The sequence below is a fragment of the Hemitrygon akajei genome, unplaced genomic scaffold (genome assembly GCF_048418815.1).
Source record: "Hemitrygon akajei unplaced genomic scaffold, sHemAka1.3 Scf000076, whole genome shotgun sequence".
In the NCBI taxonomy this organism is placed as follows: domain Eukaryota; kingdom Metazoa; phylum Chordata; class Chondrichthyes; order Myliobatiformes; family Dasyatidae; genus Hemitrygon; species Hemitrygon akajei.
This window is the reverse complement of record NW_027331962.1, coordinates 2,652,862-2,668,588: the sequence shown is the minus strand read 5'-3', so window position 1 is coordinate 2,668,588 and position 15,727 is coordinate 2,652,862. Positions and strand designations below refer to the sequence as shown.

Here is a 15,727-nt window from a genome sequence, read left to right as displayed (position 1 = left end):
ATTAGGAGGAAGTGGAATCGAGGCGAGAGATCCCACAGGAGGATGGGGGATGGGGGACTGAGATCCCATTAGGAGGAAGTGGAATCGAGGCGAGAGATCCCACAGGAGGAAGGGGGATGGGGAAGAGAGATCCCACAGTAAGAAGGGGGATGGGGAAGAGAGAACCCACAGCAGGAATAGGAATGGTGGAGAGGTGCCGCAGGAGGAAGCGGGATGGGGGAGTGGTTCCGCAGGAGGAAGGGGGATGAGGGAGAGAGATCCCACAGGAGGAAGGGGGATGGGAGAGGAAGATCCCACAGGAGGAAGGGGGATGGGTGAGGTGCCGCAGGAGGAAGGGGGATTGAGGAGGGAGATCCCACAAGAGGAAGGTGGATGGCGGAGAGAGATCCCACAGGAGGAAGGATGATGGCGGAGAGGTTCCACAGGAGGATGGGGGATGGGGGAGAGATTACGCAGGAGGAAGGGGGATGGGAAGAGAGTTCCCAAAGGAGGAAGGGGGATGGGGGAGAGAGATCCCACAGGAGGAAGGGGGATGCGAGAGAGAGATCCCACAGGAGGAAGGTGGATGGGGGAGAGAGATCCCACTGGAGGAAGAGGGATGGGGAAGAGAGATCCCCCAAGAGGAAGGGGGATGGGGGAGAGAGATCCCCCAGGAGGATGGGGGATGGGGGACTGAGATCCCATTAGGAGGAAGTGGAATCGAGGCGAGAGATCCCACAGGAGGAAGGGGGATGGGGAAGAGAGATCCCAAGTAAGAAGGGGGATGGGGAAGAGAGAACCCACAGCAGGAATAGGAATGGTGGAGAGGTGCCGCAGGAGGAAGCGGGATGGGGGAGTGGTTCCGCAGGAGGAAGGGGGATGAGGGAGAGAGATCCCACAGGAGGAAGGGGGATGGGAGAGGGAGATCCCACAGGAGGAAGGGGGATGGGTGAGGTGCCGCAGGAGGAAGGGGGATTGAGGAGGGAGATCCCACAGGAGGAAGGGGGATGGGGGAGAGAGATCCCCCAGGAGGATTGGGGATGGGGTGAGAGCTCCCAGCGGAGGAAAGGGGATGAAGGAGAGAGATCCCACAGGAGGAAGGGGGATCGGGGAGAGAGATCCCACAGGAGGAAGGGGGATGGGGAAGAGAGATGCCACAGGAGGAAGGGGGATGGGGAAGAGAGATCCCACAGGAGGAAGGGGGATGGGGCAGAGAGATCCCACAGGTGGAAGCGGGATGGGGCGGAGAGATCCCACAGGAGGAAGGGGGATGGGGGAGAGAGATTCCACAGGAGGAAGGGGGATGGGAGAGAGAGATCCCTCAGAAGGAAGGGGGATGGGGGAGAGAGATCCCACAGGAGGAAGGGGGATGTGAGAGAGAGATCCCACAGGAGGAACGGGGATGTGCGAGAGAGATCACCCAGGAGTAAGGGGGATGGGAGAGAGAGATCCCACAGGAGGAAGGTGGATGGGGGAGAGAGATCCCACTGGAGGAAGAGGGATGGGGAAGAGAGATCCCCCAAGAGGAAGGGGGATGGGGGAGAGAGATCCCCCAGGAGGATGGGGGATGGGGGACTGAGATCCCATTAGGAGGAAGTGGAATCAAGGCGAGAGATCCCAAAGGAGGAAGGGGGATGGGGGAGAGAGATCCCACAGGAGGAAGGGGGATGCGAGAGAGAGATCCCACAGGAGGAACGGGGATGTGCGAGAGAGATCACCCAGGAGTAAGGGGGATGGGAGAGAGAGATCCCACAGGAGGAAGGTGGATGGGGGAGAGAGATCCCACTGGAGGAAGAGGGGTGGGGAAGAGAGATCCCCCAAGAGGAAGGGGGATGGGGGAGAGAGATCCCCCAGGAGGATGGGGGATGGGGGACTGAGAACCCATTAGGATGAAGTGGAATCGAGGCGAGAGATCCCACAGGAGGAAGGGGGATGGGGAAGAGAGAACCCACAGCAGGAATAGGAATGGTGGAGAGGTGCCGCAGGAGGAAGCGGGATGGGGGAGTGGTTCCGCAGGAGGAAGGGGGATGAGGGAGAGAGATCCCACAGGAGGAAGGGGGATGGGAGAGGGAGATCCCACAGGAGGAAGGGGGATGGGTGAGGTGCCGCAGGAGGAAGGGGGATTGAGGAGGGAGATCCCACAGGAGGAAGGGGGATGGGGGAGAGAGATCCCCCAGGAGGATTGGGGATGGGGTGAGAGCTCCCAGCGGAGGAAAGGGGATGAAGGAGAGAGATCCCACAGGAGGAAGGGGGATCGGGGAGAGAGATCCCACAGGAGGAAGGGGGATGGGGAAGAGAGATGCCACAGGAGGAAGGGGGATGGGGAAGAGAGATCCCACAGGAGGAAGGGGGATGGGGCAGAGAGATCCCACAGGTGGAAGCGGGATGGGGCGGAGAGATCCCACAGGAGGAAGGGGGATGGGGGAGAGAGATTCCACAGGAGGAAGGGGGATGGGAGAGAGAGATCCCTCAGAAGGAAGGGGGATGGGGGAGAGAGATCCCACAGGAGGAAGGGGGATGTGAGAGAGAGATCCCACAGGAGGAACGGGGATGTGCGAGAGAGATCACCCAGGAGTAAGGGGGATGGGAGAGAGAGATCCCACAGGAGGAAGGTGGATGGGGGAGAGAGATCCCACTGGAGGAAGAGGGATGGGGAAGAGAGATCCCCCAAGAGGAAGGGGGATGGGGGAGAGAGATCCCCCAGGAGGATGGGGGATGGGGGACTGAGATCCCATTAGGAGGAAGTGGAATCAAGGCGAGAGATCCCAAAGGAGGAAGGGGGATGGGGGAGAGAGATCCCACAGGAGGAAGGGGGATGCGAGAGAGAGATCCCACAGGAGGAACGGGGATGTGCGAGAGAGATCACCCAGGAGTAAGGGGGATGGGAGAGAGAGATCCCACAGGAGGAAGGTGGATGGGGGAGAGAGATCCCACTGGAGGAAGAGGGGTGGGGAAGAGAGATCCCCCAAGAGGAAGGGGGATGGGGGAGAGAGATCCCCCAGGAGGATGGGGGATGGGGGACTGAGAACCCATTAGGATGAAGTGGAATCGAGGCGAGAGATCCCACAGGAGGAAGGGGGATGGGGAAGAGAGAACCCACAGCAGGAATAGGAATGGTGGAGAGGTGCCGCAGGAGGAAGCGGGATGGGGGAGTGGTTCCGCAGGAGGAAGGGGGATGAGGGAGAGAGATCCCACAGGAGGAAGGGGGATGGGAGAGGGAGATCCCACAGGAGGAAGGGGGATGGGTGAGGTGCCGCAGGAGGAAGGGGGATTGAGGAGGGAGATCCCACAAGAGGAAGGTGGATGGCGGAGAGAGATCCCACAGGAGGAAGGGGGATGGGGGAGAGAGATCCCCCAGGAGGATTGGGGATGGGGTGAGAGCTCCCAGCGGAGGAAAGGGGATGAAGGAGAGAGATCCCACAGGAGGAAGGGGGATCGGGGAGAGAGATCCCACAGGAGGAAGGGGGATGGGGAAGAGAGATGCCACAGGAGGAAGGGGGATGGGGAAGAGAGATCCCACAGGAGGAAGGGGGATGGGGCAGAGAGATCCCACAGTAAGAAGGGGGATGGGGCGGAGAGATCCCACAGGAGGAAGGGGGATGGGGGAGAGAGATTCCACAGGAGGAAGTGGGATGGGAGAGAGAGATCCCTCAGAAGGAAGGGGGATGGGGGAGAGAGATCCCACAGGAGGAAGGGGGATGGGGATGTGAGATCCCACAAGAGGAAGATGGATGGGGGAGAGAGATCCCACAGGAGGAAGGGGGATGGGGAAGAGAGAACCCACAGGAGGAAGGGGAATGGGGGAGAGGTGCCGCAGGAGGAAGGGGGATGGGGGAGAGTTGCCACTGGAGGAAGGGGGATGGGGGAGAGAGATCCCACAGGAGGAAGGATGATGGCGGAGAGGTTCCACAGGAGGATGGGGGATGGGGGAGAGATGACGCAGGAGGAAGGGGGATAGGAAGAGAGTTCCCACAGTAAGAAGGGGAATGGGGAAGAGAGAACCCACAGCAGGAATAGGAATGGTGGAGAGGTGCCGCAGGAGGAAGCGGGATGGGGGAGAGGTTCCGCAGGAGGAAGGGGGATGCGAGAGAGAGATCCCACAGGAGGAACGGGGATGTGGGAGAGAGATCACCCAGGAGTAAGGGGGATGGGCGAGAGAGATCCCACAGGAGGAAGGTGGATGGGGGAGAGAGATCCCACAGGAGGAAGAGGGATGGGGACGAGAGATCCCCCAGGAGGAAGGGGGATGGGGGAGAGAGATCCCCCAGGAGGATGGGGGATGGGGGTGTGAGATCCCATTAGGAGGAAGTGGAATCGAGGCGAGAGAACCCACAGGAGGTAGGGGGATGCTGAAGAGAGATCCCACAGGAGGAAGGGGGATGGGGAAGAGAGATCCCACAGTAAGAAGGGGAATGGGGAAGAGAGAACCCACAGCAGGAATAGGAATGGTGGAGAGGTGCCGCAGGAGGAAGAGGGATGGGGGAGAGGTTCCGCAGGAGGAAGGGGGATGAGGGAGAGAGATCCCACAGGAGGAAGGGGGATGGGAGAGGGAGATCCCACAGGAGGAAGGGGGATGGGTGAGGTGCCGCAGGAGGAAGGGGGATTGAGGAGGGAGATCCCACAAGAGGAAGGTGGATGGGGGAGAGAGATCCCACAGGAGGAAGGGAGATGGGGAAGAGAGAACCCACAGGAGGAAGGGGAATGGGGGAGAGGTGCCGCAGGAGGAAGGGGGATGGGGAAGAGAGATCCCACAGTAAGAAGGGGGATGGGGAAGAGAGAACCCACAGCAGGAATAGGAATGGTGGACAGGTGCCGCAGGAGGAAGCGGGATGGGGGAGAGGTTCCGCAGGAGGAAGGGGGATGAGGGAGAGGTTCCGCAGGAGGAAGGGGGATGAGGGAGAGAGATCCCACAGGAGGAAGGGGGATGGGAGAGGGAGATCCCACAGGAGGAAGGGGGCTGGGTGAGGTGCCGCAGGAGGAAGGGGGATTGAGGAGGGAGATCCCACAAGAGGAAGGTGGATGGGGGAGAGAGATCCCACAGGAGGAAGGGGGATGGGGGAGAGAGTTCCCACAGGAGGATTGGGGATGGGGGAGAGAGATCCCCCAGGAGGATTGGGGATGGGGTGAGAGCTCCCAGCGGAGGAAAGGGGATGAAGGAGAGAGATCCCACAGGAGGAAGGGGGATCGGGGAGAGAGATCCCACAGGAGGATGGGGGATGGGGAAGAGAGATCCCACAGGAGGAAGGGGGATGGGGAACAGAGATCCCACAGGAGGAAGGGGGATGGGGCAGAGAGATCCCACAGGTGGAAGGGGGATGGGGCGGAGAGATCCCACAGGAGGAAGGGGGATGGGGGAGAGAGATTCCACAGGAGGAAGGGGGATGGGAGAGAGAGATCCCTCAGGAGGAAGGGGGATGGGGATGTGAGATCCCACAAGAGGAAGATGGATGGGGGAGAGAGATCCCACAGGAGGAAGGGGGATGGGGAAGAGAGAACCCACAGGAGGAAGGGGAATGGGGGAGAGGTGCCGCAGGAGGAAGGGGGATGGAGGAGAGTTGCCACTGGAGGAAGGGGGATGGGGGAGAGAGATCCCACAGGAGGAAGGATGATGGCGGAGAGGTTCCACAGGAGGATGGAGGATGGGGGAGAGATGCCGCAGGAGGAAGTGGGATGGGAAGAGAGTTCCCAAAGGAGGAAGGGGGATGGGGGAGAAAGATCCCACAGGAGGAACGGGGATGTGGGAGAGAGATCACCCAGGAGTAAGGGGGATGGGAGAGAGAGATCCCACAGGAGGAAGGTGGATGGGGGAGAGAGATCCCACAGGAAGAAGAGGGATGGGGAAGAGAGATCCCCCAGGAGGAAGGGGGATGGGGGATAGAGATCCCCCAGGAGGACGGGGGATGGGGGAGTGAGATCCCATTAGGAGGAAGTGGAATCGAGGCGAGAGAACCCACAGGAGGTAGGGGGATGCTGAAGAGAGATCCCATATGAGGAAGGGGGAAGGGGAAGAGAGATCCCACAGTAAGAAAGGGAATGGGGAAGAGAGAACCCACAGCAGGAATAGGAATGGTGGAGAGCTGCCGCAGGAGGAAGCGGGATGGGGGAGAGGTTCCGCAGGAGGAAGGGGGATGAGGGAGAGAGATCCCACAGGAGGAAGGGGGATGGGAGAGGGAGATCCCACTGGAGGAAGGGGGATGGGTGAGGTGCCGCAGGAGGAAGGGGGATTGAGGAGGGAGATCCCACAAGAGGAAGGTGGATGGGGGAGAGAGATCCCACAGGAGGAAGGGGGATGGGGAAGAGAGAACCCACAGGAGGAAGGGGAATGGGGGAGAGGTGCCGCAGGAGGAAGGGGGATGGGGGAGAGTTGCCACTGGAGGAAGGGGGTTGGGGGAGAGAGATCCCACAGGAGGAAGGATGATGGCGGAGAGGTTCCACAGGAGGATGGGGGATGGGGGAGTGATGCCGCAGGAGGAAGGGGGATGGGAAGAGAGTTCCCAAAGGAGGAAGGGGGATGGGGGAGAGAGATCCCACAGGAGGAAGGGGGATGCGAGAGAGAGAGAGATCCCGCAGGAGGAACGGGGATGTGGGAGAGAGATCACACAGGAGGAAGAGGGATGGGGAAGAGAGATCCCCCAGGAGGAAGAGGGATGGGGGAGAGAGATCCCCCAGGAGGATGGGGGATGGGGGAGTGAGATCCCATTAGGAGGAAGTGGAATGGAGGAGAGAGAACCCACAGGAGGTAGGGGGATGCTGAAGAGAGATCCCACAGGAGGAAGGCTGATGGGAGAGGGAGGACCCACAGGAGGAAGGGGGATGGGGAGAGGTGCCGCTGGAGGAAGGGGGATTGAGGAGAGAGATCCCACAGGAGGAAAGTGGTTGGGGGAGAGGTTCCACAGGAAGAAGGGGGATGGGGGAGAGGTGCCGCAGGAGGAAGGGGGATGGGGGAGTGAGATCCCACAGGAGGCAGGGGGATCGGGGAGAGAGATGCCGCAGGAGGAAGGGGGATGGGGGAGAGAGATCACACAGGAGGAAAGGGAATGGGGGAGAGGTGCCACAGGGGGAAGTGGGATGGGGGAGAGAGATCCCACAGGAGGAAGGGGGATGGGGAGAGGTGCCGCAGGAGGAAGGAGGATTGAGGAGAGAGATCCCACAGGAGGAAAGGGGTTGGGGGAGAGGTTCCACAGGAGGAAGGGTGATGGGGGAGAAGTGCTGCAGGAGGAAGGGGGATGGGGGATAGTGATCCTACAGGAGGAAGGGGAATGGGGTAGAGGTGCCACAGCGGGAAGGGGGATGGGGGAGAGAGATCCCACAGGAGGAAGAGCTATTGGGAAGAGGGAACCCACAGGAGGAATGGGAATGGGGAAGAGAGATCCCGCAGGAAGGGGGTTAGGGAAAAGACATTCCACTGGAGGAAGAGGAAAGGGTAACAGAGAGCCGACAGGAGGAATGGGGATGGGGACGAGATCCCTAAGAATCGAAGGGAGATTGGGATAAAAACTGCCTCAGGAGAATTCCAAGGGTTAACGATAATCCCACAATACGAGAGGATTCAGAAAATTTTTGTACGTGTGTTGGGTCTGAACAGAGACCAAGAGGAGATGCGGCCTCGCTCTCTGTGTATCTGGTAGTGAGCAAAGTCACACACTATCAAGGGCAGGGGAGGACAATCTCACAATGGTATTTCTTTCCTTCTCACTGGGACAGTCTGCTGACCGTCTCTTGTCCCTCACCGGGAAGGGGGTGTGAATCTCTGACCCACCTGCTGCAGTCAGTGTCGGTCTGGGTGTCAGTAACAGTGAGAAGGAACATTGTCAATGGACGTGTCACAGGCAGCAGGAAACACGACCATTCCTATGATTTACTACCATTAAACCAATGGCCGTTGTTCACTGATCTGATGAAGTCTCCAACATCCCTTCACAAGGAACCACAGAACCCTCCCGTCCTTGGGGAATTACTGACCGATCCCCTGGGCATTTGTCAGAATTCTTCACAATCTGATTCATCACAGTTTAACCCAAATCTCTTTACATTGAAATGACACAATAGAACTGTTTCACAGTTCCGAGTGAGAGATAAATCAAGTTACCTCGACTCCTGGCACTTGTGCAGCCCGGGTCCCAGCCGCTGGATTCCTTCACACTGCATGTGGCAGTTCCCCAGGTCGAGGTGTTTTATTGTATCACAGAGTCCGATGGCACGAGACAGGACCGCGCAGTCAATCGGGGTCAGTGTCATTCCACTGAATGAAAGTGTTTCCACAGATCCCAGTGCGGCCTGAGCCAGTCCACGATTCTGAGACTCAAACAGGTAGTGCAATGTGTTCAGGAGGCTCCTTTTACCAGCTTCACTCCCTGTGTTTCCACTCTTCCGTTTAACCTGCTCCTTCACCCAGTCAATCACCCGGCAGGTTGTTTCATGAAGAAATGGACCCAGAAACTCCTCCAGGCCCCGAGCTGTCATTGGGGAGGAGAGACCAGCAACAAAACGGAGAAATACCTCAAATCGCCCATCTGTCATGATGTGGGCTTCAGTGAGGAATATCAGGATATCCCCAGGATGTGGATTCAGGAATTGTGCGACTGCAGCTACAAACTCTTGGATGGTGAGGTGTGGGAATGTGTACACCACGCTCTGGGCAGATTCCTCTCTCTCCAAAAGCTCCATCAGGAACCCGGACAGGAACTGGGAAGGCTGAAGATTGTACTTGATCAAATCTCCATCTGTAAACACAATCTTCTTCTCGGACACTCCTCTGAAGGCCATCTGACCAACCCTGAGTAACACATCACGGGGGTTCTCAATCTCACGGCCATGGTTTTTCAGGATGTTATAAATATAGTAGGAGTACAGTTGGGTGATGGTCTTGGGAACTCGCTGTGGGTCCCTGACTCTTTGTGTGAAGAAGGGGCCCAGTGCCAGAGCGAGGATCCAGCAGTAGGAGGGGTTGTAGCTCATGGTGTACAGGATCTCGTTCTCCTTCACGTGTTTGAAAACAGCTTCGGCCACCATCTGATCTTCAAAATGTCTGATGAAATATTCCTTCCGTTCCTCATCAAGAAATCCCAGGATTTCAGCCCAGACACTGATATCCGCCTTTTCCAATAAATGTAACGCAGTGGGACGGGTGGTCACCAGCACTGAACACCCTGGGAGCAGCTTGCCCTGGATTAAACTGTACACAATGTCGGACACTTCACACCACCACTCGGGATCTGGGCACTGGTGCTTGGGTTCTGTATCTCTCCGACTGTCCGCAAAATCGATTTTGTGTTTGAATTCATCTAAACCATCGAATATAAACAGTAATCCCTCTGGGTTCTTCCAGACTTCTCTCAGGATATTCCTAAAGTAAGGATAATGATCCAGAATCAGTTCCTTCAGGTTTATTCTACAATTAACGGTGTTTAAATCTCGGAATTTGAAACTGAAGACAAACTGGAATTGTTGGTATATTTTCCCCGTGGCCCAGTCATAAACAATCTTTTGTACCATCGTTGTTTTCCCGATCCCCGGGACTCCGGCCACTGCTGCTGAACTCCCAGATTTGGATTTACTCCAGGAAAAGCTGCTCTGGAATAACTGATCAGTACGGATTTTTTCCAGCTGACTGCGGAGTTGTTTCTCTCTATAATCCTCATGGTCTCTTCCTCTTGCCAGCAGCTCATGTTCCACCAGTGTCCGATCCCGAACAGTAGAAATGACCGTGAGCTCAGCGTATCGATCAGCCAGCTGGAAAACCTTCACCTTCTCCGTCATCAGGATCGTGTTCACTCTCAGTGTTTCAGTTTGTGCCCGCAGAGTCTCCTTGTGTTTCTGTTGAACATCTTCCATGGGAACAGAGAACGTATTCAAAACGTTAAATGGCTCATCTGACAAAGAACTTTATAACGGTATTTCAGCATTCAGTGTTTGAGATTACATGAATAAATTCAGTGCTTCCATGGATATTAGGACAGAAAGTAAAATTCTGTTCACAGACACGGAATTGACAGCAATGGATGTCCCTGAAAATGTCCAATCCTCATGTTCTGGTTCTAGTTATTTGTGAAGGTGAACATTCCCCTGATTGCACTTTCTGAGGAAGCTTAAACAAGCATCACTCCCCACTAACATCTTAACTACATTCTACAGAGGCGTGGTTGAGAGTGTGCTGACCTTTTGCATCACAACCTGGTACTCCAGCTGCTGTGCTGCCGACAAAAAGCCTTGCAGGGGGTGGTTAGGGGAGCAGAGAAGGTTATTGGGGTCTCCCTACCTTCTTCCAAGACCTCTTTCAGATTCGATGCCTCCAGAAGACACGGTACATCATTAAAAACCCCTCACACCCTCTCCATGAACTGTTTGTTCTTCTGCCATCAGGTAAACGTTACAGGAGCATCAAAACTAAAACCACAAGGCTACTGAACAGCTTCCTCCCACAGGCAGTCAGACTGCTAAATAGCTGCTCTACCTGACTCTGCTTTGGACACTTATAACTTGCACCGGACACTTATAACCTGATTTAAAGCGACATGTGTCTGTTGTGTTTTACTATTTATTGTTGTGTTTATTATTTAGTGTTGCGTTTGTTATGTTATGGTTGCACTGCTCCTGGGAAACGCTGTGTCATTCTGCCCTGCAGAGCTGATGTATGGCTGGAAAGCAATAAAGTTTTTGAATCTTGAATATCCTATTGCAATCCTGACTGCACTCCCGGTACAACAACATTTCACTATATTTAAGGCATTGTTTGCCTCATTAACAGAGGATGTTAATGTTGATCTGGTGTGGAACTATGGAGAGCAGGACACTGTGCATTTTGGCCAATCTGCACACTGGGGAGTCACAGGTGTCCACTGCTCTTGCATCAAAACAGGAGCAGAATACGCGGGAAATACTCAAGTCGGGCAGCGTCTGTGGGAGAATCAGAGTGAAGTTGCGGATCGATAACCCATCGGAATGACAGGAATGAAAATGGGTAGTTTTCAATCGCAGTGATGGAGGATTGGTGGAAAGATGCAATCTCTGTTAATGGAAGAAGCCACAAGCGTATGTCTCAGTGATGTACATCGTGTCTGTGGGAGAGGGTGGTGAAGTCTTGGCAACTGCTACTCATCAGTCTTGCTGTGGGGGTGTGGGGCTCTGTCTAATGAGGCCTCCGTCTGTCAGAGTCGACCATGGATGTCCTGCCCCTGCAAGCCGGGACACTCCGATATGGAGAGGAAGCTTCTGCCGATGTAGCAAGCTCCCTCTCTCCATGCATCTGATGTACACAAAGGAACGGCAGAGACTGACACAGCTTGGCACCAGAGGTGTCGCAGGAGATGCCAGTCTGCATTGAACACCATTTAACACTGACTCAGGGACTCCAGCTCCAGGCTTTTCCCATTGGGTTTACTCCCAAACTCTTCCCCATGAGGGGTTACAGTTACAAGGCAGTGGAGTTTTGAGATCAGAGTTTTCTTGTTCCTGGGTGAGCAGCCAATCACGGCCGATGAGCCCCATCTACCCAAAGCGACTGGTTGTAAGGCACCAGTAACCCACCTCTGCCCCTTCTCCTGTGGGAAGAAACGCTTCCACCGGGATTAGTGGCTAAACCGCACGTGAAGGCCAAGAGCTGGACAGAGGCTACTCGCCACTGGGAGCATTTAATTAGGTCGTGGCAGCTCATCCGCACTGTCACCCCCCTCCCCCCCCCCCCCCACCGGTTATAACAATCTTCAGCAACCAAGGGGCGCTGTATTATTGACAATGAATCGGTAAATTGGTTTATTATTGTGACATGCACCACTGTAAAATGGAAAACTTTTCTGCATGCAATCCAAATAGATCATTACATCACATCGGTGCAATGAGGTTGTACAAGGAAAAATGGAACAGAATAGTTCAGGGAAACAGTGTTTCAGTTGCCGAGAAAATGCAGTGCAGGCAGACGATAAGGTAGAAGGCCAAAGGATCATTGGGAGGTCAGCGTTGAGTTTTTTTGGGACTATGTTCCTAAACTGTAGAATTCAACATCTTAAACTACAGTACTGTGCAGAAGTCTGAGGTGTATATTAGGACTGACACATTTTGTCTTTTATTTTCTAGTTTGCACTTTATCCCGTTGTGATGCGGTTTGAACGGCATCGTCTGGATGAAAGGTGCTTTATAAATAAGTCATTATTATTATTATTATTATGATTATTATTATTAATTATTATTATCGTAGCCTAAACTGGTAAAACTTGAGGTACAGGCATAGATAGCCAAGCACACTCATGTCTCAATTGATAGGAGATTTCAGACTATTCTCGTGGTGTATCGTGTTATGGGTTTTCGAAGATTTACAAAAGTATCGCCGTGTGGGCCTAATTTATTAATACTATACTGTAAAGCCTTTAGGATGATACCAGTTATCGATATTACGATTGGGATAAATAATACCCTGTTCGTTTTCCATAGTCTTTCATTTTGTCCTTTCAATACAACATATTTCTGGGGTTTTTTTACTAATTCATTTCTGAAAGTTATGTGTGTTTGGAATGGCTATATATATTTAAAAAGTTGCTTTTGCTTGTTTATCCTGTAAAATTACATCCGAATGCAGATCATGTATTATCCTATCTGAAATAATGATCGGACGCAGTATGATATGAAGGACTCTAACTCTAAAAGTGGAAGAGGCTTGTACGTTTAGTAAATTATGGTGCTTTAAATCAGTTGTAGTTTAAGCAATATTTTTGTGAATGTTGTCCGCCATTTTATTGTGCTTGTGCAAGTATTGAGATTCAGTTGAACTACTGCAGGATCTTGTAAAGTCGGATTGTTTGTAGTTTCTCTTATAATTTTCAGCATATATCGTCTTGGACCTATTAGTCGTTTATTCTCTATTATTGATAACTACATGTGTCAACAACCTTGTCCTGTATTGCTACAATGATCCCTTCTGTTTCTGGGAAGAGGTCTCCAACTCTGAGCCAGGGGCTCGACGCTTCCTTGTCGACATCTATGTCAATCGAGCTAATTGTGGATTTCAGAAAAGGCGAGATGAGGGAACACGACACACCAGTCCTCACAGAGGGATCAGATGTGGAAAGAGTGAGCAATTCCAAATTCCTGGCTGTCAGTATCTCCGAGTATCTAACCTGGACCCAATATATCGATGCAGCTACAAAGAAGGCACAACAGTGGCTATATTTCATCAGGATTTTCCAACATCACTCGAATATTTCTACAGGTGTGACTTGCAGAGCATTGTAACTGGCTGCATCACCGTCTGGTTCACGAGGAACGGAGTAAGGCGCACACTCAACGATTCAGGAGCAACTTCTCCTCTGATATCCACTTTCTGAATGGACATTGAACCCATCGATAGTGACTCACTAATCGCTTTTTTATTTCTATTTCTGCACTACTTATTTAGTTTAATATTTCATATAAACACACAGACATGCACAGCTATATATGTTCAACTTCCAGGCCCTGAAGCCACTTCGCTGCTCAGCCAGATCCACCGTCTGACAGGTCACATGTCTCGCATGGATAACTCCAGGTTACCGAAAGCAGTACTCTACGGAGAACTCTCTCAGGGCACTATATGTTGTATAGTGCGTATGTATATTATACACACACACACACACACACACACACACACACACACACACACACACACACACACACACACACACACACACACACACACACACACACACACACACACACACACACACACCTATTTGGGAAGAGAACAGGATTTAGGGTATGTTTCATGATCATTAATGCTTGGTGGAACCCCGGAATGTCCTTGCCCTCAAATCCTTTTGTTCCCCAGATCTGGAGTACCTGGTGCTGCTGTGTAAACCTTTCCGGCTGCCAAGGGAGTTCCCGGCTGTTATTATCACAGCTGTGTAATATCAACATCCCCCAGTTGTGTTTTATTGTCACAGAGTGGGGATGATTTCCTTCAAAATCGGTCAGGACTTCCCAAACCACAAAATTTGTATCAACAGTTCCGTGTGAACAGCACTTGCCGTGTGACCGACTGCTTACATTGCCGGTGATCAGCAGGAGCTCAAGAAATTCAGCTCCGATCTGTGCAAAGTCATCCAGGCAGCGAAACGACAATACAGAGATCGTATTCAGGCACAGCTCTCCACCAACAACACACACAGCTTATGGCAAGCTCTGCACCCCAATGCAGACTTCAGAGCTAAGTGCAGTGGTGCTGCCAACATCGCTGCCTGTCTCCCAGAGGATCTAAGTCTCTTTACGCTCGGTTCGATATCGCCAACACTGAGACCCCGAGGAGAGCCGACAAAGCGACCTGCACATTGGTCATCTCTGAGGCTGAAGTTCGCAGGTGTTTCCAACGAGTGGACAGTCGCAAGCCTGCGGGACCGGACGGCGTCCCAGGGCGGGTACTCAGGATGCGCGCGGCACAACTGGCAGGTGTATTTACGGATATTTTTAATCTCACCCTCTCCCAATGTAGAGTTCCCTCCTGCTTCAAATCATCCACCATTGTTCCTGTACCTAAAACAACTAAGGCAACATGCCTGAACGTCTGGCGTCCTGTCACACTCACATCAATAATAAGCAAATGCTTTGAGAGGCTGGTCAAGGACTGCATCTGCAGCTTGTTACCACCCACACTGGACCCCTACAATTCACCTACCGACACAACCGATCAACAGATGACACAATAGCCACTGCTCTGCACACCTCCTTAAACATCTGGAGAAGAGGGATGCTTATGTGAGAATGATGTTATTAGACTACAGTTCAGCATTCAATACCATCATTCCCTCCAGGCTTGACAAGAAGCTCAGAGACCTCGGCCTTCACCCTGCCTTGTGCAGCTGGGTCCTGGATTTCCTGTCAGATCACCAGCAAATGGTAAGAGTGGGCTCCCTCATCTCTACCCCTCTGACCCTCAACACAGGAGCCCCTCAGGGCTGTGTCCTAAGCTCCCTCCGATACTCTCTGTATGCGCATGGCTGTGTCGCTACCCACAGCTCCAATCTGCTAATTAAATTTGCTGAGGATACTATATTTATTGGCCAAATCTCAAATAATAACGAGGCAGCCTACACAGAAGAAGTCACTACCCAGACACAGTGGTGACAAGAAAACAACTTATCCGTCAATGTCGCAAAAACAAAGGAGCTGGATTAATATCCTTCCTGTAATTAGGTGACCAAAACTGCATACAATACTCCAAATTCGGTCTCACCAATGTCTTATACAACCTCACCATTACATTCCAACTCTTATACTCAGTACTTTGATTTATAAAGGCCAATGTTCCAAAAGCTCTCTTTACGACCCTATCTACTTGTGACGCCACTTTTAGGGAATTATGTATCTATACTCCCAGATCTCTCTGTTCTACTGCCCTCCTCAGTGTCCTACCATTTACCTTGTATGTTCTAACTTGGTTTGACCTTCTGAAGTGCAATACCTCACACGTGTCCGCATTAAACTCCATCTGCCGTTTTTCAGCCCATTCCTCCAACTGGTCCAAATCCCTCTGCAAGCTTTGAAAACCTTCCTCACTGTCCACTGCACCGCTAATCTTTGTATCATCAGCAAATTTGCTGATCCAATTTGCCACATTCTCATCCAGATCATTAAGATAGATGACAAATAACAATGGACCCAGCACTGATCCCCGTGGCACATCACTAGTCACAGGCCTCCACTCAGAGTAGCAATCCTCCACTACCACTCTCTGGCTTCTTCCATTGAGCCAATATCTAATCCAATTTACTACCTCTCCATGTAT

At 53.0% G+C, this 15,727-nt stretch overlaps 1 protein-coding gene across 2 annotated transcripts in view; it reads right to left on the bottom strand.

Moving 5' to 3' along the window:
- LOC140722395 (NACHT, LRR and PYD domains-containing protein 3-like) overlaps nucleotides 1-9,549 on the bottom strand; it is a 77,463-nt gene extending 67,914 nt beyond the window's left edge. For both annotated transcript variants that reach the window (XM_073037144.1, XM_073037145.1), the window contains exon 1: nucleotides 8,069-9,549. In XM_073037144.1, the coding sequence (XP_072893245.1) occupies nucleotides 8,069-9,474 (1,406 nt within the window). In that variant the 5' untranslated portion in view covers nucleotides 9,475-9,549. The remainder of the gene's footprint in view (nucleotides 1-8,068) is intronic.
- Between the last annotated feature and the right edge of the window lie 6,178 nt (nucleotides 9,550-15,727).